At 37.5% G+C, this 20,822-nt stretch overlaps 1 protein-coding gene across 5 annotated transcripts in view; it reads right to left on the bottom strand.

Annotated features, from left to right (window-relative positions):
* Positions 1 to 20,822, bottom strand: part of LOC121522493 (bromodomain adjacent to zinc finger domain protein 2B) — an 85,842-nt gene that overhangs the window by 23,580 nt on the left and 41,440 nt on the right. For all 5 annotated transcript variants that reach the window (XM_041806942.1, XM_041806941.1, XM_041806944.1 and 2 more), the window contains 10 exons: positions 18,277 to 18,462; positions 16,054 to 16,185; positions 15,741 to 15,919; positions 15,421 to 15,621; positions 14,572 to 15,129; positions 10,582 to 11,206; positions 6,807 to 7,106; positions 2,997 to 3,057; positions 804 to 912; positions 580 to 681 (listed from right to left, as the gene is read on the bottom strand). In XM_041806942.1, coding sequence (XP_041662876.1) covers positions 580 to 681; positions 804 to 912; positions 2,997 to 3,057; positions 6,807 to 7,106; positions 10,582 to 11,206; positions 14,572 to 15,129; positions 15,421 to 15,621; positions 15,741 to 15,919; positions 16,054 to 16,185; positions 18,277 to 18,462 — 2,453 coding nt within the window. The remainder of the gene's footprint in view (positions 1 to 579; positions 682 to 803; positions 913 to 2,996; positions 3,058 to 6,806; positions 7,107 to 10,581; positions 11,207 to 14,571; positions 15,130 to 15,420; positions 15,622 to 15,740; positions 15,920 to 16,053; positions 16,186 to 18,276; positions 18,463 to 20,822) is intronic.

Below are 20,822 nucleotides of genomic sequence, written 5' to 3'. Positions count from 1 at the left end.
ATAATTATGGATTAAAACTCATTAACCACACAAAAAAACAGGTAGACTTTTTTGCTATTCATTGCATTAATTCACAGACTAAATGGACTGCTATTAACTACAGTACTTAAAGTTGAAGGGTTGCAGCAGTACGAGGAAAGCATATAATGCTTCAAAATTCCTCTTTTTTCTGGTGTGTTATTCCTGTGTTTAAGCAACAGGAGCAGCGATTTATGAACACTGCCAATAAAGTCTCCTAGGCAGGTATTTCTGACCGTTGTTCTAGTAGTTTTAGTTCAGGTTCTATCAAAATTTAGTCGATTTATTCTGGATATAGAGGCAAAAAAAGGTTTTAACTGTCAACTTTATTTTACTACCGTGCACAGTTACATTTAAAGTGCAGTTGTTGTTTAATAAATGCCAACATCACTTTTTCCCAAATCTTTAATTGCTGTTTTGTTTTTTTTTGATACCATAGCAAATACCATACTTGAAACTTAATACCAAGGTATCATTGTACCGTTAGATTTTATTACCATTACATCCCTAATGTATATTCCATGATAAAATAAAAAATGACACAAGTAGTAGAAACTTTACCTCTGGTCCTTCCCTGGCCTCATAGAAGTCACCAACTTTGATTTTCGTACTGAAGCTGAAGTTATCTCGTGAGATTTCACTTATTCCATTCCTCAATAAGTACTGCAGACAAAAGGACCATCATATCAAATTAAAGGCAAGAACTTTAACAACATTACCATTAATGATGCTGTGTAATATCACTACTGATGCTTTCTATTAAGATTAAACATTAAAATGATTACCTTCATTATGTCAGGATACTGGCGCAGCTTCTTCCCACATGGTGCAAAGTAAGCTACCTCCCCTTGTAGACGACCTGCAACACTTCGGATTCTGGTCTCTCTCTGCCACCTGAGAAACAAAGAAAACCAGAGAACATAAATATTAATACTAGGCCTGTCAAGGGGAAATCACATAAATCGCTGTTAACCTAGATCCACAATTAGTGCATTTATTTTTAATACGGCGATTAATCACATGCTTTATTGTCCCTTTCAGCGCACCTTGGTTAAGCCCCAGTGATAGAATAAGACCCGCATTGTTCCTTAAAGGCCCTCTAAAGTTAAATCCTAAATTTGTGTCTTAACACACTTGATATGTTGGAATATGGCTGCTGTAAACATGTAAAAACACTGAGATTTACATGTGACTGAATTTTGGATTTAGACCATCAGAAAGTTTTTCACCTCTTTCCTTGCTGGGTTTAATGTGGGTGGGGCTAATGCTCTGATCATAAGGTCAAGGTAAGGTCAAGGGGCGGGTTAATGGCTTGAGTGCTTTCCTCCATTCCGATTGTAGCATTCTTTAAATTTGAGAGGTTCGTATTTCTCCTGAGTGGGCGTGACTTTAGCTCATTCAACGGACATGCCCACACCATCCTGGAGCAGATTTTACTGCATTATTTTCATGATTTTGAAGCTGAATTTTATAAACCTAGAGATGTTTTATTTGACTGAAATTTGACAGAGGGGTTCATAACACAGTGACCTGTCATACAACAAACTTAAATAAAAATTTATTTTCACTTTACAGGGTCTTTAAAGTCTCATTTCACTTTAAAAAAAAACTCACAAAGAGCTCAATTGACAAGTCAAACGTCATCTGCACCTTGTGTTATTCAACATGTACTTTTACTGTCCCCTTATTTCATTTTTTTCAATCAATAGCAAGTTCATTTTTTTATAATTAAAGTTATGTTATGATATTTGATCTACTTGTAAAGTAGTTCATTGTAGTTTCATACAAACAGGAAGTCAAATAAAAACAAAAAAATCCAAAATGAAACAAAAATAATTTTAAATACAAAATAGTGGACTTTTACAATGCAATAAAAGGATGTGATTAATTATGACTAATGCCGGAAATTCAGAGATTAATTGCAATTAGAAATTTTTATCATTTAACAGCCGTAATTACTACATCAAAAAAGGTATCATCATAACTACTGTGCAGCTGTAGCTATTAGTCAATAATTAAAACTTTAAAAGCTGAACATTTCTATTATTGTAGTTCCCTCCTGAGGCCCCTTGGCTACTGTTTACATTTTGATTGTTAAATATTATCTGTTTATCGTCTTTACAGCTGTATACTTTGGACTTATGTATTCTGTAGCCTTTTTTCCTGACTAAGTGGTCACTTCCAAGTGGCAGAGGGCCAAAGGCGGGCTTTCCCTCAGTTCCTTTGCGCTCCGCTGGAGAGCAGCCCTGGCTTACAGATACTATATGTGAGTTGTAGTTCCAGACAGATGAGGGCTGATATACAGTCTTGTGGCCTCTGTTTCCTGTGAACCTGATGATGAAAAACATCCCCAGAAGATGAAAGGCACTCTGATCCAGAATTTGTGGGCAAGGAGCTGCTAATGTTGCATGTCTGTGTTGAGGCTGGATGCAATTAACCCCTGGATGCTGAGCTGCTGGGCCTCATTTCATTTCCTGCCCACTAAAACCTACAGCTCAAGTCTGAGGATTTTACAATCCCTAGAAGGAAGGCGAGGATGTTGCTGTGGTCTATTTCTACTTAGCTCTTAATGAGGATACCCTGCTTTTGAAATTAGGAGCACAAGCAATGGTTTTAGAGAACATTCACAGTATTTACACTGATTTCCTGTCCAAACAACAGAACAACATAAGGCACACACTTTGACAGAAGTAGCTGTTTTTTATTCGTACAGAGGGGAATGTGCCAACACATTTCATTAAAATTATATCCTCTCAACCTGCATACCTGATGTGATAGTATTAGTGTGTTAGGCACAGAGGAAAGCTAACTGCAGATGACCTTTTATGAAAGGCTGCATTCAGTACGCTGACATTTTGCTTTTAAGATCATTGCATAATCACAAACAATGCAGAAAAAGGCGCAGTAAAGACACATGAAAAATGGACACAACATTAATTCTGTTTTGTCAAATATGAAGTGCATGGACAATATCTCACCCAAATTCAAGAGGCAACCGCAGGACTCTCTCATCCGTAACTCTCCTCCTCTTCCCTGATCCTACAAAACAGGAGAAATGACTCAGCGCTTTCACGCCTCCAGGGGGGACAGAGCAAATCCACAAACCTGCCATGTTTACAGATTTATCTAATACACAGAGAAAGGGAGGGGGGCGTGCAACTGAAACCCCTAAATAAAGGAAACACATCTCACTACAGTAGTTGTGGTCTGTCTGTCTGTGTTGATTTGCATTCCACACAGTTGCTCCAATTGTGCTTGATACCTCTCAGAAGACCTCTTGAGTGTACTGGTTCACAACTGGCACAATAACGAAATCATAAATATGTACAGATTTAATATAAAATCAAAAATTGTTGTTCCTTTCGCTTCAGTTTGCCCCCTGATAATCCCAAACAACCTTCATGCAACTTCCCCTGTATGAGACATACCCTCAGTCATTCCTCCACAATACCTTCGAGGAGATGGCAATGGCTCTCAAACACACACAAAAGACAGAAACTATGTCTGTCACATGAGTCTGCACCCCCCCCCCCCCCCCAACTCAGTGCCCCTTGTTCCTAGCAAGGTGAAGTTAGGGAACCCCAACTCTAAGCAGTCAAACATCTCCAACATTCAAAAGCAAGAAGGTCTTACTTTTTCTGTTTTAAAGAAAACAAGACTCTACTAACACTTGTTTTTAAGATCAAATCAAATCACAGAGACAAACTTTCTTTCTATAGTTTTAGTTCTGTTTATTTTTCGGAGAAGAATCTGAGGAAGGGGATGTCATGACCAAAATATGTTTCAAACAACAAGGGCGTTGGCAGAATGTAACAGAGACAATCAGTTTTACTGAAAAGACAAAAGGCAACTTCAAACTTGGTTTTTCAGTTTAAATATGAGCCGGAGAGAAGTTTGCATAGTTTTATGACAAAGCCAGAAATTAATACAATCATTTGTTAAAGTCAAAACAAGCAAACAGAAGATTTATCTTTCACAGATGTCTGCAATCCTCCCTTTCATCTTCGTGTTTATTGCAGATTTAGGATGCTTTACATTTTTGCATGAAGAAACATAGCAGGAGTCTCTTAATTTTGCTGCTTCTTTTGCATCCTGAAAAAAAATAAATAAATAAAGGAAAAATAAACATTTTTTCCAACTGTAAATGTTCCGTTTGCATGAAGAATTTATTTTGAGAAAAGTAAAACATATAATGGACAGATTTTTACCTGTTTTACACTTGTACACCACCACTGCGCCTATGCCAGCCACGATCACAAGTCCACCCACTATGATCAGTAAAGCTGTGATGGGCACGTAGACTAATGCCACAGTTACCCCAGCAAAGGCAATACCTTCTCTAAAGAGGAAAACGGACAGTCAGCATCCGTTTGTGACAGCACAAAGTTTCTGAAGACCAAAGAACATAAAATACCAGTAAAGAATAACATGATAAAATCTGATAAAATACTAGACTTATTGCATCACACTTTGTTTAAGAATTGAAAACTATTTAAAACTACCCTTACATGTTCAAAATATGAAATAAAACCGCTGTCTCTTTAACTACAGAATCTATTCATATTTAAAGATTTAAATACTTACGCAACCAAAGGCATGATCTCTGTTTTCTTCTCACTGAGGAATCAGCCAAGTCAGTCAGAGGAAAAATGAAGTGTGGTGTTTAGTTTCACTTTCATGTGCTTTAATCTGTACTGTCAGGGGCGTGTTTTTCCACACTGGAGCAAATCCAAACAATCAGTGAAAATGCTGCAGCAGTCATGTTTTAGAACAAGTTAATTCTGTGTGTTTAATTTGGACATTAAAAAAGGAAATCCCACATTCAGTTAAATGGTAATCCGATTAAAGTCAGAGGAATACAATACAATACAAGAACTTTATTTATCCCCGAAGGGAAATTCAATCATCTGGGAGTCTCATCTGTTTACTTTAGAATTATACAGTCTAATTGCTGATGGTATGAAAGATTTTCTACATCTTTCTGTCCTTGCAGCGCAGGGATAGGAGCCGTCCACCACCGTTGTTTCTTTGCTCAGTGAGGGAGATATGAAGTGGATGATCCATGTTTCTTAGAATGGCCTCCAGAATGGCCTCCATATGTCATGAATGAATATGTCATGAATATGTCAGTACAGCACATTAGTTTTGTGCCCAACAACATATTACCTGAATCCCTAAGAATAACTAGCAGCCACTAAGACCTCTGAAACTGTTCCACACTTGCTTCTGCCATCTGCTCCCTTTTAAGGCACAAAGCATGTAGCGCGACTGACATTCAGGGACAAACACACCTATGAAGTTGTTGCTGATGGAGCTGATCTATCACCAAATAAACTGGTGAGAGTTGTTGGGCTGGACTTGAAGAATGATGTTAATATTTCCACTCTTACCTGCAATTGTGTTTGTGAATTAGATGCTTTTTGCAATGCAGCATGTTGCCATAGAAAGGGGACACTTCCCCTTGATGGCAGGATATTGGCTCATTCAATATTTCTACACAACAACGGCACATAGTGAAACAGTCTACTCTACTATGCAGGTAAGGGTGCATTTAACCCTTTGTGTGTGAACTGTAAACCAAACCAGGTTGTCAAAATGTTTGCATGTAAAACCAACATAACCAACTTACTAAAGTAGATTGTGCATATCGAAGACTTTTGCTGAGAACCAGTTCAATTCAAGTTTTTAAATTTTACTAGCAATGCTTCTTTTGTTTCCTTGTGGATCTTGGACCATATTTTAAGACACAAGTAGGGGGCTCCAAGGAAAAGGTTGGGAACCACTGGATTAGATCTTTAGAACAACCTCAAATTCCCAAATACAGCGAATCTCCTGTGAAGAACCGTGCCTTTTGTAGCAAAAAATATCTTCATGCATGACAATACACCATCTCATGCTGCAGAGAATACATTGGCTGCTATGGGCATAAAAGGGGAGAAACTCATGGTGTGGCCCCCATACTCCCCTGACCTCAACCCTATTGAGAACCTTTGGAGCATCCTCAAGCTAAAGATCTATCAGGGTGGGAGGCAGTTCACATCAAAACAGCAGCTCTGGGAGGATATTCTGACATCTTGCAAAGAAATTCAAGCAGAAAGTCTCCAAAAACTCACAATGGATGCAAGAATTGTGAAGGTGATATCAAAGAAGGGCTCCTATGTTAAGTTGGCCTGTTAAGATGTTTTTGATTGAAACGGCTTTGTTTTCAGTGATCTCCTAATGCTGCAAATTCAACAAATGACCATTTTCAGTTCTTGAGAACCTATGAAATGTTTTGAAACTCTGTTGTGCATAATAATTTGGAACAGTGCATTTAGAGTTTTTTTATTTTTTTATATTTCTGTAAGACACTTGTCAGTCACTCATGAATCTTCTATTACTCCACAGCTAGATTTATGGAACAAGAAAAGAAAGACTCTCTCTTTTTGCAAGTCAGACCCTGGCTCTGTTTGTAGAATATGCTCCATGACTCATCGGGTATCAGATATATCAAGAATTTGCCAGCGTTATTAAAGCAAAAGCTGCTGGAGACCATCAAAACAATGATGCAGCCACTTCTTCCAGTGAGCTCATTTTAACCTGGAACCTGATAAATGTGCATTCATGTTTTCATACAGGAAAATCTTTTTCCACTGATTGGTTGGCTAAACTGACTTTGGTCATGATCATGCTTCACTATCTGAGGAAATTACACTTCTTTAGCCTGCATCACACATAGAAGAATCTTTTTACAGTGAAATGAAACTGATTTCTGGTTTGTAGATGAAAAATAATTCCAGATTTGTTACCTGGTATTGCAGCAAATGTGAAGTGGGGTGATACGGTGCTGTGATTACTCAGGGCCCCTGGGCTGGTTACTGTGGGGTGCAGGCTGAGGAGGCTACTTGGTAAACTTGGAGGCTTGATGATCTGCAGGTTAAGTAGGGAGCAGTTTGCTTTGAGATCCATGGAGGAGGACTGAAGAGAGGAAGATGCTTTTGTAAGTTTCAGAGGAGTCTTGTCTGTGCCGTCGTCTACTTTTCGTCCACAGTGCTGCTTCATTTCATCCTCAGAGCCCTCAGAGTCACTGTCCAGATTGCTCTCTGACTCTGCAGGAAGGAAACAGGACAGAAAAATGGTATTAATCAGCGCTCTTCTAAAAAAATGATAAAGAGTTATGCCTTATCCAAAGCTTACATTGATATCATTATAATTAACCACTAATCGACAGCCCTTTGAGGCCCCAGAGGTCAGCTGATCAGCTGATTATCACTATCTAGAGTAAGCCAGGGGTGATCATGCTTTTTCAGTTGTGGCCTCCATTGTAAAGGCATAGCAGGTGAATTAAAAAGGGTTGGACACAAAACAATTCAAAGTGCTTTACAGGATTTAAAACAGAACACTAACAACATGAAAAGAGTATTAAAAGACAAAAAAATACATTATGATCAAATATATTTATGTTCCTGTATGTTCTTTTCATGTTATGTTCTAGATCAGTGGTTCCCAAACTTTTTTCCTTAGGGCTCCTCACTCATATCTAAAAAACGCTAAGCCCCCCCAGACTCAATTGAAAAATTAAACATCAATTTGAACTGTTTTCACCGAAAAAATCCCAACATCATGGGCCTACAAACATTTGTTCCTGGCAAAATATCTATGTATAAACTATCTATTACTAGGACAGTGTATAATAAAGAGGATCTGATAATTTTTCAGAAAAAAACTCAAAATTCTTAGTCTAAAAAGTTGTGAATTACAAGATTTTTTTTGTTTTTACTTTAAAAGTTGTAAATGTATGGAAGCCCATGTCTGCCACTAAAAAAAGAAGAGTGTGAAAGTCATGCAACTCTAAATTGAAAAAAAATATGCTAAGTCATAATTATGAGGTGAAGTCAAAATTATGAGATAAACAGTCATCTCATAAGTTTGACATCTAACTAATAATTTTGACTTTTCATCTCATAATTTTGATGTTTTTATCTTATAATTTTAACTTTTTATCGTAATTATGACTTTTTATCTCATAATTTCAACTTTCTATCTCATAATCATGCATTTTTTATCCTATAATTTTGACTTTTTATCTCATAATTATGACTTTTTATGTCATAATTATGACTTTATCCTATAATTAGGACCTTCTAGCTCATGATTATGACAGAATGTCATTATTTTGACTTTTCATTTCACAATTGTGTTTTTTTTAATCTCATAATTTCAGCTTTTTAATCTCATAATTTTAATGGTTTTATCTCATGTCTTTATCTGACAGTTTTGACTTTTTATTTAATAACTAGAAGAAACATTCTTCCATATACAGTTGAAACCAGAAGTTTACATACACTATATAAAAAGGCACACAAACTTTTTTTTCTCACCGTCTAACATTAAATCAGATTAAACTTTTCCTGTTTTTGGTCAATTAGGATTACCAAAATTATTTCTATTTGTTAAATGCCAGAATAATGAGAGAGATCATTTTTTAGACAATTTTTTATTATTTTCTTGAGAGTCAGAAGTTTACATACACTAAGATTACTATGCCTTTAAACAATTTGGGAAAGCCCAGATGATGATGTCATGTCTTTGGAAGCCTCTGATAGGTTTATTGACAACATTTGAGTTAATTAGAGACACACCTGTGGATGTATTTTAAGGCACACCTGAAACACACTGCTTCTTTGTGTAACATCATGGGAAAAATCAAAAGAAATCAGCCAAGATATCAGGAAGAGAATTGTGGACTTGCACAAGTCTGGTTCATCCTTGGGTGTAATTTCCAGATGCCTGAAGGTGCCACGTTCATCTGTTCAAACAATTATACGCAAGTATAAACACCATGGGAATGTCCAGCCATCATACCGCTCAGGAAGGAGACAGGTTCTGTGTCCCAGAGATGAATGTGCTTTGGTCCGAAAAGTGCATCTCAACCCAAGAACAAAAGCAAAAGACCTTGTGAAGATGCTGGCTGAAGCTGGTGAGAGTGTGTCATTATCAACAGTCAAACGAGTCCTGTACCGACATGGGCTGAAAGGCCACTCTCCCAGGAAGAAGCCATTACTCCAAAAGAAACATAAAAAAGCCAGATTACAGTTTGCAAATGCACACAGGGACAAAGACCTTAATTTTTGGAGACATGTTCTGTTGTCTGACGAAACTAAAATTGAACTTTTTGGCCATAATGATCATCGTTACATTTGGAGAAAAAAGGGGGAAGCTTGCAAGCCTGAGAACACCATCCCAACTGTGAAACGGGGGGGTGGCAGCATCATGTTGTGGGGTTGTTTTGCTGCAGGAGGGACTGGTGCACTTCACAAAATAGATGGCATCATGAGGAAGAACATTATGTGGACATACTGAAGCAACATCTCAAGACATCAGCCAGGAAGTTCAAGCTTGGGCACAAATGGATTTTCCAAATGGACAATGACCCTAAGCATACTGCCAAACTGGTTACAAAGTGGCTTAAGGATAACAAAGTCAATGTTTTGGAGTGGCCATCACAAAGCCCTGATCTCAATCCCATTGAAAATTTATGGGCAGAGCTGAAAAGGCATGTGCAAGCAAGGTGGCCTACAAACTTGGCTCAGTTACACCAGTTCTGCCAGGAGGAATGGGCCAAAATTCCTGCAAACTATTGTGAGAAGCTTGTGGAAGCATATCCAAAACGTTTGACCCAAGTCATACAGTTTAAAGGCAATGCTACCAAATACTAATGAAATGTATGTAAACTTCTGACTCCCAAGAAAGTAATAAAAAATGTCTGAAAAATTATCGCTCTCATTATTCTGGCATTTAGCAAATAGAAATAATTTTGGTAATCCTAATTGACCAAAAACAGGAAAAGTTTAATCTGATTTAACGTTAGACGGTGAGAAAAAAAAGTTTATGTGCCTTTTTATATAGTATATGTAAACTTCTGGTTTCAACTGTAAATGTACTTGAACCAAAGCATATAATTTTTGAGACTATAAAGTTGAAAATCTAAACACTGTTTCCATTTTTCTTGTACATTTTCTTCTTTACATTGTTTTAAATTTAAGGTTTTAAAATTTGACATGTTTGAGTTTCTAGTGTCAAAATTTAAGTCTTTTTAAACATGTAAATTTCACATTTGTTTTCCCTGTAAACTTCTGACTTTTTAAACACTGAATTTTTTTGATTCCTTGTAAGTACACGACTTTATAATCTCTGAATTTTTTTTTCCCTAAAAATATTCATGTTTTTGCACAGAAATTAAGAGATTCATTTAATCTGATTCATTTCTTATCTTTAAGGTTGGCCCAAATACATTTTGTTCCTAATCATACATATAATAATCATAGATTGTTTCTCATTTAAAAATAAACATGTACATCTCATTTTGACAACATCAGAGTGGACAGGGTCCCGCGTCCCCCCCGAGATCTTCGGCGCCCCCCAGGGTGTGGAACCACTGTTCTAGTATGTGTTCTGATGCATTTTCATTGTCTTTGTCTATTTTCTGTATTTTTATATGAACTTTGACTTTGCTGTTTTTTTAAATGTGCTTTATAAATAAGGTGGATTGAGCAAATTATTGAAAAGTAGTTTATACCGAACCTGATAAGCTACTGCCAGAATCTCCATCCTCAATATCGTCGTCTTCATCATCATCATCATCATCTCCGCAGTCATCTCCTAAAGAGTCGTCAGAGTCTTTGCTGCTGTGGATGTCAGACTCACTGCCTCTTAGCGAGTCCATGTTTGGACGGGATGAGCAGGTTTTAGAGAGGCTCTTTCCTGCATTCAGAGACTTGCTGGTCTTCGTCTTCCTCTGTCTTTGAGGAAGACCTGATGAGGCAGATGTTTTCAGAGAGGATGAAGAGCTGCCCAGCATGTCCTTTGTGCTAATGCTCAGGTTGATGGGCATTGGGTAAGGAGGGCTTGTGGCTGCCAGAAGCGGCTTGCTGCTGGAGATGGTGCTGCTGCTTTGTCTGCGGGGTTTAGTGATGAGGGCTAAGGGGGCATCCTGAACTGCACTGTGGTCCAGTCCATTGAGATGGTGATTCAGGAACAGATTTTTATCTTTGCTGTGTGAGACAGACAGTAAAGGATTGCTCAGTGGATCTGGCCGATGTATATCCAGTGTTGGTAATGCTGAAGAGGATGCTGAACTTTTAAACTGGTCGTGGCTCTTAGGTAGAAGAGAGGAAACTTGCTTCACAGGGTCCTTGGAATGGAGGGGCTTCATAAATAAAAAATAAAAAAGAAAGGGAGACAAAAAGGCACAAAGAAAGTAATTACACAAACTGTCACTCACATTACATTCTGTGGGCTGTGAAGGAGGGATTTTGAGGTGTAATAAGAGATGGGAACAATGAAGAGCCAGCTCAAGCCTGTCAACAACCATGGAGGAAAAAACAGCTGCTGTGGAAAATATTTTTTAAATTATTTGGCTCGATGCCATCGTGCGACTTTAACTGTCATCCTGTATTTGTTGCTATTGTCATACAAAAGCCTGTGTTTAATGTACCACCATCGTACAAATTAAAACCCTCTTGTTATAGACTTTTCTGACAATAACAGAGCCCTTGCAAAAGAGACAGATTTCTCTCTCTCGATAACAAACATCCCAAAACATAACAGAGCTAATTGCTTGTCAGTTTTTTGAAGTATTCCCAGTAGAGCCAAATGCATTGTCACTTCTCGTCATGTAGCGGTCAGACTCACATGCAGCATAATAAAAGCTGTGATAATAGTGTATAAGCATTCATATTCTGTAGCCAACTAGGAGTACATCTTTTTTTTTTTTTTTTTTTTTGTTTGTTTGTTTTTGACAGAAAACTATGATGAACAATGAATACAAGCAGTACTCTTTCTGGTAAAAAAGAAAAAAAGATTTAAGGTTTAGTAAGATATGCAAATATGTTAAGCTATGAAGAAGATTTTCAGATATATAATTTTAATGATCCTGAATCTTGATGAAATTGATAAAGATTATAATTATTTCAATTGTTGCGCAGTGTTAAAGTGGTTAGCACTGTTGCATCATGGGAGTGTGGGTTCTCTCCAGGTATTTCAGCTTCCTCCCACAGACACACTCAGAAGTTTTATTTATTCTAAAAACCACTGCCAATATAATCTAACTTTTTTTTTTTTTTTTACAAAAAAAGTGCAAAAAAACTCTTTAATGTCAAAGCTTTGCACACAGTAATGCAAATTAAATAAAAATATGTAATGTAAAATAAGTGACTGCATAAATATTCACCCCCGTCAAGTCAGTATTTAGTAGATTCACCTTTGGGTGCTAGTCCAGCCAAGAATTCTCCATTGGTTTGAGGTCTAGGTCTTGACTCTGCCACTCAAGAACATTCACCTTGTTGTCTTTGAGCCATTTTTGTGCAGCTTTCGCTGTATGCTTCAGGTCATTGTCATGCTGGAAAATAAATCTCCTCCCAAGCCGTAGTTCTCTTGTATGCTAAATAAGATTGTCCTCCAGGTTTTTGCTGAGTAGCATTCCCACAGCATGATGCTGCCACCACCATACTTCACAGTGGGGATGGTGTGTTTGTGGCAAGGTGCATTGTTTCGCGTCTTGTCCGATGGCCAAAAGCTCCATTGTGGTCTCATCAGACCAAAGAACTTTTCCTCTTGACCATGGAGTCTCCCACATGCCTTTTGGTGAACTCTAGTCCAGATTGAATTTGAGTTTTCTTCAACAGTGTCTTTCTCTTTGCCACTCTTCCATAAAGCTTTGACTGGTGAAGAACCCGGCCAACAGTTGTCTGCAGTGTCTCTCTCATCTCAGCTGCTGAAGCTTGGAGCTCCTTCAGAGTAGTTATAGGTTTCTTGGTGGCCTCTCTCACTAGTCTCTTTCTTGCATGTTTACTTAGTTTGTAAGGACAGCCTGATCTAGATTTACACATGCCATATTATAGGGGGTGAGTATTAATGCAACCACTTATTTTAACTTACATATTTTTGTTTAATTGCATTACTTTGTAGAAATCTGCTCTTACTCTGACATTCAAGAGTTTTTTATGTCATTTTCTTCTGAAAAGTTAGTTAGTTTATTGTCCCTTCTGGGAAATTCATTTTCCCGGATTCTGTACATACAGGTATGAGAATGCATTACAAGAAGAACGATCAAAAGGCACAAAAACACGGCATTCACTTCCAGCAATGATTTCAAATAAATGACGACAATCAGGTGTCATTTACATTCTGTTTGTTCAGTGCTATGATGGTGGAGGGTATGAGACTGTTTTTAGGCCATGCTCTATTGTATCTGAAGCCATATTATATTGAACATGACAGATTTATAAAATAAATAAAAGAGTAAAATATCCAAGCATGATATCTTTTTAAAGGCACAGTATGCCAGACCTGTTACTGACTGGCTACCAGTCTGGAAAGTACCTCGCCTCATGCCTAATGGCAGATGGAACTGGCTCCAGCACCCCGCGACCCCTAAAAGTGAGAAGCAGTGTAGCTATGGATGGATGTAATTATAAAAACTGAATTCTATGTTAAATTTGGTTCACTAAATGTAAAAAAAGAACAGATTGTCAACAAAATTGAAAAAAAAAAAAACAAAAAAAAAAAACACTTGTGCTACAGCATAAGTTTGGACTTATGTTGTTACACCATGTTTATGGTGTGTCAAAACATGCTTTGAGCTTATAAACGACATATCTTAAGTCATATTTCTTATCAAATGCTGCTCTGAACAAAAGAGAGATGGTGTGTAAGTGTAGGCCTACATTTTTCAGTATTAAAGACAAGCACTGACCCAAAATTGGATGTTCATAACTTCTATTTTTGTTGCCATGGTATCAAAAATCCATACAGTTTGACTTTTTTTAGTATGATATCTAAGATGAAATTCTTGAATTCTGAAAGTCTTATTTTTGACAAAAGTGGACGTTTGAAACAAAACTATCATGACTTTTTTAAGTTGATCTGCCCTTTGATGTGTGTGTTTTTTTTCTTGGTTTATATTTTGTTCTGTTCTGTTTTTCTTCATGTAAAATAGTGGTTCTTAACTGGTTGAGTACTTGGACCCACCATCAACCCCTGAAAATTTTCAACAAAATCAAATTTATTTAACAATGAATACTGAAGTTTTTATCTAATTTGAAACAAAATGAGATTTACAGGAAACCCAAAAGTGATACGCATACAAACACTGTATCTTATTCCATTTTCCATGAAAGGTGGAAATTTTGTTTTCTAGAGATTCAGAAAAACTTAAACATCAAAATAAGAAAAGCTGTTTTGTTTTCCTCATTAAAGGAGTTTAAGGTTCTCAAGAAAATGCCCAAAATGTACCCGTTATCATGGAAAAACAGGGTAAAATATTACTGAGGATGTAATTTTGCTTAGGCCTTTCAGACATTATGGACTTTTTGCTAGTTTTTTCCAGGAACACCTTCACAACCCACTGAAAGCAGCTCCTTGACCCACCAGTTGAGAACCACAGATACAAAAGAAAAAATCCATCTATATGTATACTAATTAATTATTTGAATCTATTTTGGACTGAGGCAAAAATCTGAAGCATAGGTAATTCAGCTTTGATTCAACAATCTTATCAACAAAATCACTCACCTGTTTCCGTTTTAAGCTGTTCAGGTGTAAGAGACCCGTGTAGGTCTCTTCTTGTGTAGGTCTTACGTTGCTCTCCTTCATGCTGTCGACATGCTGGTTGTGGTTTGGAGAGGGCATTAAGAATCTGGGTGTCTGTTGAGGCTTTTGAGAGGCTAACAGTGGGAGAGGTTTGGGTGAGGAACAGAGAGACAGGGATTTTGAAGGTGAGCAGAGAGCTAGAGGTTTAGGAGAGGAGGAAGCACGGCTGTGTTTTGGTGAGCTGGAAGGAGCTAAATGTTTGGGTGAGTTGGACAAAGAGGCCTCTCTGTGGGACTTTCCTTGTGCGATGTTTCCGGCTGCCAATCCCGTGGCCTGGATGACACTAATGTGCTGCTGCCTCTCCTCCTCTGCCATCCTGGAGCTTTTGAGGAGCGGTGCAGAGGACTGTGGCTGGGTACCATGACGAGAAGAGGAGTATAAAGTCAACGGGACAATGTCACAATGTCTGTCTTGAGCTGTACTTCTATCAGCAGCAGAGGATCCCTTCTTATGACTCCCCGAAGTGTTCTGTGTCAGCCGCTGAGTGGGAGGATGAGGAAAAGGGGGAGAAGACAGCATGTCATGTCAGCTCCTTCTGTGGCAACCCTGTCAGCCAGCACATACATCCTGTTCACCACCCACTACCATCCCGGCGTTTGACAATCAGAACATTTACTAAAGAGGGGGCACTTTTACACAGGGGGAACTTTCACTTTTTAAAACTTCACTGAATGATTTTTATAACAACTTAGCAGTATGCTGCCATGCATTTTTATAAATGGTAAAAAAAAGGGAGATTTTTCATTCAAAACACTTCAAACAAACATTTACCTTGACTTTTCGCTTTACTCGGCTCTCTTTTTCTGAATCAGAGTCCTCACTGTCGATGCTCTGATCATCTTCATCATTCTCCTCTTCTTCAGCATCATCAGGATCACTGCTGCTCTCCTCACCATCACTGGAGCTGTCTGACAGGGATCCTGATTGGCTGCTGCTCATGCTGGAGGTCTCTAGAGGTCTTTTAATGGGATTCTAAACAGGAATGAGAGTTCCATCTTTCTTAATCAACAGTAGAAAGGAAAACTGGAACATATAGACAGTGAGTTTAATGCTTTGTCCTGTACTCAAAGTGCTAGGGTAAAAATATTAACCTTCTCTTTTGTTCTCTGAACGGTCTTCTGCTGCAGTTGGCTTTGTCCCTGGCTGCTCCTCTGACCACAGTCGTCTTTAGTTTTCTCCTTGTTTGGCATTGTTGGAAATGAACTGGTGTTCACGGCAGTGTTCCCAGTAGGAGAGGAAGCACTCCTACCATTCAATGCTCCAATGACCCCTACAGAAAAAGGCATGTTTAGGAGGACATGCGTGAGAACAAGCAATATGAACCTCAGCTTTTTATTCAATATGCATCTAGTCTCTTCCCATAAATGGACCCTGAATGATTTTATAGAAGAGTCAGGTGTTCACCTGAGGTATGTGACTGTAAGGGGACCGGATCGTGGCCCTTAAATTGTGAGGTGAACACAGGATGAAGACCCAGAAGAGGTGGAAAGAAGGCTGCTGCTCCTCTGGTATGTGCCTCAGCCGGCCGCCACCAGTCTGAAGAGTGGGAGAGAGACACTCTAAAAGTTATGCAGAGAATCTCACCTGCCAGAACATCATAATAGCAAGTTTTGTTAAACCTGTGGCTTTGTATCACTGTTTCATTGCAAGTATTCTCTACTGACATTTTTCTCAATCCTTTATAATAGGGCTGGGCAATTAATTGCAAATTAGATTAAATCGCAATTTGGCATGCTGCAATTTTCAAAAAGCAGACAGGGCAATATTTATTTAACCTGAAAAGTGTCAAAATAACCAGTTTGATACAATCTTTTTTCTTTTTTATGCTTTACACATCATCTTTGCTGATATCCAATACGATATTTACCGATTCATTTTAGCCAATGCAATTATTTAAATATGTTTTGCATAACTAAAAATTCTGTCCTTTGAACACAACTTAAGGTCCTGAGGATAAAGAATAAAAACAATCTTTTGACTTAAGAAACACTCCCAAGTTTAAAGAATGAAGACGAATAAGGAAAAAAATCTCAGCTAGGGCTGGGCAATTAATCAAAAATTAGATTAAATCACAATATGGCCTGCTGCAATTTACAAACTGCAAAAGTTGCAATTTTCTTTAACTTGAAATTAGTCAAAATAGCACTTAATGTGCACATTTTATGCAAATTTGCATAAATAATTATGCAATAATAATTCAAGTGTAATTTTTTCTAATGGTTTACAAGAATCCTCCTTTTCCTGTTTTATGTATGTTTTGTTTTAGTCAAAATGAGAGACATACAAATGATAATTCCCTTCAATAAACCAACTGGTATCAAATTTACAATATGAGCAGAAATAACAAGTTCATTCTAATATTGATGAAGCTTGGCATTAGTTCATAACCCCAGCTGCCGTCAGCTTATGGCCAGCTTCACCTCCTCCACCCCAGCCGCCTTTTTTATAGCTTAAAGCTTGTTGCCTCCTCATATTCAGATTCATGCTACTATGGATTAATCTCTTCTAAAATAATTTCTTTGTTTTCAATGAACATTGTCATTTATGTATATGGTCATATGGAGGTTTCTAGCCATGCACTCCTTGAAAAGTCAAAGCAGCTGCTCACTAACCCAGGAAGCATCTTTAGATCCTTCTCCACCAAGTTAAGATATACTAAATCCATTTTGCGATAAAATGGTTAAATGTGTGATGAGTATCCCTGACTGACTGTAGGTTACAATGTAGAATGATTTATTGCTTAAATTTGCTGAAAAATGCACAAGTTGAGGAACCTAATAAGAATCACATGTTAAATCGCAATATTGGGGAAAAAATATTGTAATTACATTATTTTTGCAAATCGTTCAGCCCTAATCTAGACTTACATAGGTCTGTTGTTTTTTATTAGTTTATAAGGCCAAATTTTACAGTTGATATAGGCTGATATTCACGGGCAAAATATTGGATGTAAATATCAGCAGTAGTTTTTATATCTGGGCGATAGTATCATGCATCCCTAATACTAAGACTTGAAAAATTAAGGGAACACCAAGAGGAGCAGCATCAGAGATTCAGCTTAAATTCCAGCAAAATTATCAGAGCTGCAAAAGTTGCAAAAGTTCCTGAAGACACTTTCTGATGGAACTTTCGGAGAAACATTTGAAGAGCATCACCTGTCTTTAAAGTTCCATTTATACCTTCTCATTTTCGCTTCAAAAGAATAAACAGTATCAATAGACATCCTCCATAATGTTTTTCAAATTTGATATTACATTAAAAAAATCTTGCAATTGTGAAAGGCTGAAAAACTATTCTCCTTTTCCTTGGTTGAGCAGTAGTCTTACTTTAAACCTCAAAAAAGGATAAAAAGCACATGGCTATGTATTACATTACATATGATTATTGTTACATGTTCTTGTTTTTGAGAAAAAAAAATGCATTTAAAGGAGAGGGAGACACATAAAAAAACTAATAGCAACCAAACAGTTGAATTAGTAAGTCACTTGAGATGAAATGGAGAAACACTTGTGAAATGTTGCCAAGCAAACTTTAAAAAAAGAAAAGAAAAAAATAGAAAAGAAATAACAGTTCCTCTTTCCTTCCATTCATAATATTTAGATGTAAATGATCCTGAAGCCTCCCTACCTGGGACAGTACCAAACTGAGAGTGAGCAGCCAGGGCAGACAAACCAAGACTTCCAAGACCTCCGAAGTCCGAGCGTCCTGAGCTCGATGTGAAGAGACCAAAAGCTGGATGACTGATTAAAGGGGAACCGTTGGAGCTCAAAGGCAGATTTAAATGTTCATCCCCCTTTAGCCTTGGTAACAAACCTGAAGAAATAACAACATAGTTGTATGAGTTCTTTAAATATATTCAATTGACTAACAGTGGTACAGTTTGTATAATTTAGCCTCTCTTTTAAAATCAGGGTTGATCAAGATATTCCTATTCACACACAGTAGACTGCATTAAATTCAACCAAGAATAGAGTTAATATTTATTTAAAGTTTGGACTCCATTGGACCCATTATAAATACTTCTGTCAGTATTTTATGAGTCAGTAAACTGAATATGAAGCGGTGGGTTCTGTTTTTATCCCTCTGATTTGCTTTCGAAAAGAAAAGGTATGTTTGGTTAAACTAAAAATGCCTGAATATGACACACTCTTACTAAGGTCATTTTCAGACCTGAGAGTCTGGGGGACTCAGTTCAGTTCAGGGCTCAAATTGCAACACTGTCGGCCTTTCCTGTGGTCAAACGAACCAAACAGTCTTGATAATGTCAAGCGTTATACATTTGTAGTGAAGGCGCCCTTCAAATCTGAGAGTACTGGAGCAGTTTACAAGAGAAGAGTGGTCCAAAATCCCAGTTGAGAGGTGTTGGTTTCAGTTATTTTTTTCCAAGGGTGTGCAACCAAATATTAAGTTGAGGGTGCCAACAATTTTGTCCTACCCATTTTTTGAGTTTTGTGTAAAATGATGTCAATTTTGTTTCTTCTGTTTTCTTGTGTTGTTCCAATGCACATAAATGAAATAAACATGTGTATACCAAAACCATTTGTAATTGCTACAATTTCTGCAAGAAATGGGGTATTTTCTGGAAATATTCCAGGGGTTCCAATACTTTTGTTCATGACCATGGGGGAGGCAACTGTTTTTGTACGCAACTGCACTTGAAAGATTTATAAAAATGCCTGCAGCACTTTGTAGAAGGAAAGAAGGAAAAACTTGTGACTTAAAAAAGTGACTTTTGTCACTTACTTAACATTTTACACAAGACAGCACTGGTGTAAATGCTGCGTTACGCAACTGAAAGTGGGGCTAGAAATCTTGTTATCACAAGCTGCCTGGTCTTCCCTTTACATAATGCACTTTAAACCATTTGATCATTTAAACCAGTGGTTCTCAACCTTGGGGTCGGGACCCCATTGAGGTTGTGAGACACTGGGGGGGGGTCTCCAGTTGCCCCCAAAAAAAACTAAGAACATTTTTTAAACTATACTGTTGCCATGTTCCACCAATCTGTCAAGTATTTTTTTTACCCCTTTTCATCATTTTTTTTAATCACACCAATTTTAACACATTTTTACCATTTAACACATATTTTGGTCAGTTTTAAACTCTTTCCACCACTTTTTCTGCCTGTTTTTTCCACTTCTAAACCAATTCTTGCCACCTACTAAGCTCAATGTTGCCTCTGTTGACCCATTATTGTTCTTATTAACTATTTTTTACACCCAACTGTTCCCATTTAAACCCCATTTCACCATTTGATATGCCCGTTTTTGCTAGTTTAACCAATTTCTGCCAGTATCTGCCTATTTTTTTCTTAGTTAACCCATTTTTGCCAATTTAAAGCCATTTCAGCCACATTTTAACTCCTTTTTTCCCACTCTTTATGCCCATTTTTGCCACTTTAACCAATGTTTGCCCCTTTTTGCCACTTCTAAACCATCTCTTCTACTTTTAAAATCCAATTTCACCACCCTTTCCACCACTGTTTGCCATTATTAACCCATTGTCGCCATTTTTAAGTCATTTTAATTCTTTTTTTAACAAAGGAGATTTACATTTTTAAGAAGGTTATTTATGAATGATTAAAAAAAAGATTGTTTCTTTCAGGTTAAATATGAAATATGGATATCAAAACCTTAACTTTACAATGCACCATGATTTTGCTGACCTCCATGAGCCTCAAGTTTGGCTGGGCTCCAGAAAGCTCTCCCATTAATCCCCCCTTATGGGCGGCCTTATCTGTACGTGACTATTCTTAATTGTGCATGGCTGTGTTCAACCACCTGCAGGTACAGTGGGGGTCCCCGGTCTCTGGCACCTTTATTTTGGGGTCGTGGGCTGAAAAGGTTGAGAACCACTGATTTAAACAGTGGAAAACCTTGAGTATATTTCTAATCAAAGGAGTGCAAACATCATTGGATGTGTTCCATCTTTCTTTTAATTCCTCTACAAGAACTTTTATTTTATTGATCCCCTGAAAAACACAGAGTGCTGATATGCTTAAGGTATGTAGTGTTCAGTCCAAAAATTATCAAGGAAATTTCCGTACACGTTCTGCATGGAGGTCTTATGATGAATAATTTATGGGAAAGTCTCTAACATGTTCTTTATTGTGATAGCATGACAAGAAATAAAAACACACTTTGGAAGCATCTTATCAGGAGGCAGAAAAAAAT

The sequence above is a fragment of the Cheilinus undulatus genome, linkage group 15, assembly GCF_018320785.1.
Source record: "Cheilinus undulatus linkage group 15, ASM1832078v1, whole genome shotgun sequence".
Lineage (NCBI taxonomy): Eukaryota > Metazoa > Chordata > Actinopteri > Labriformes > Labridae > Cheilinus > Cheilinus undulatus.
Note: the sequence above shows the minus strand (reverse complement) of the source record. Positions and strands in the feature narration are given on the sequence as shown.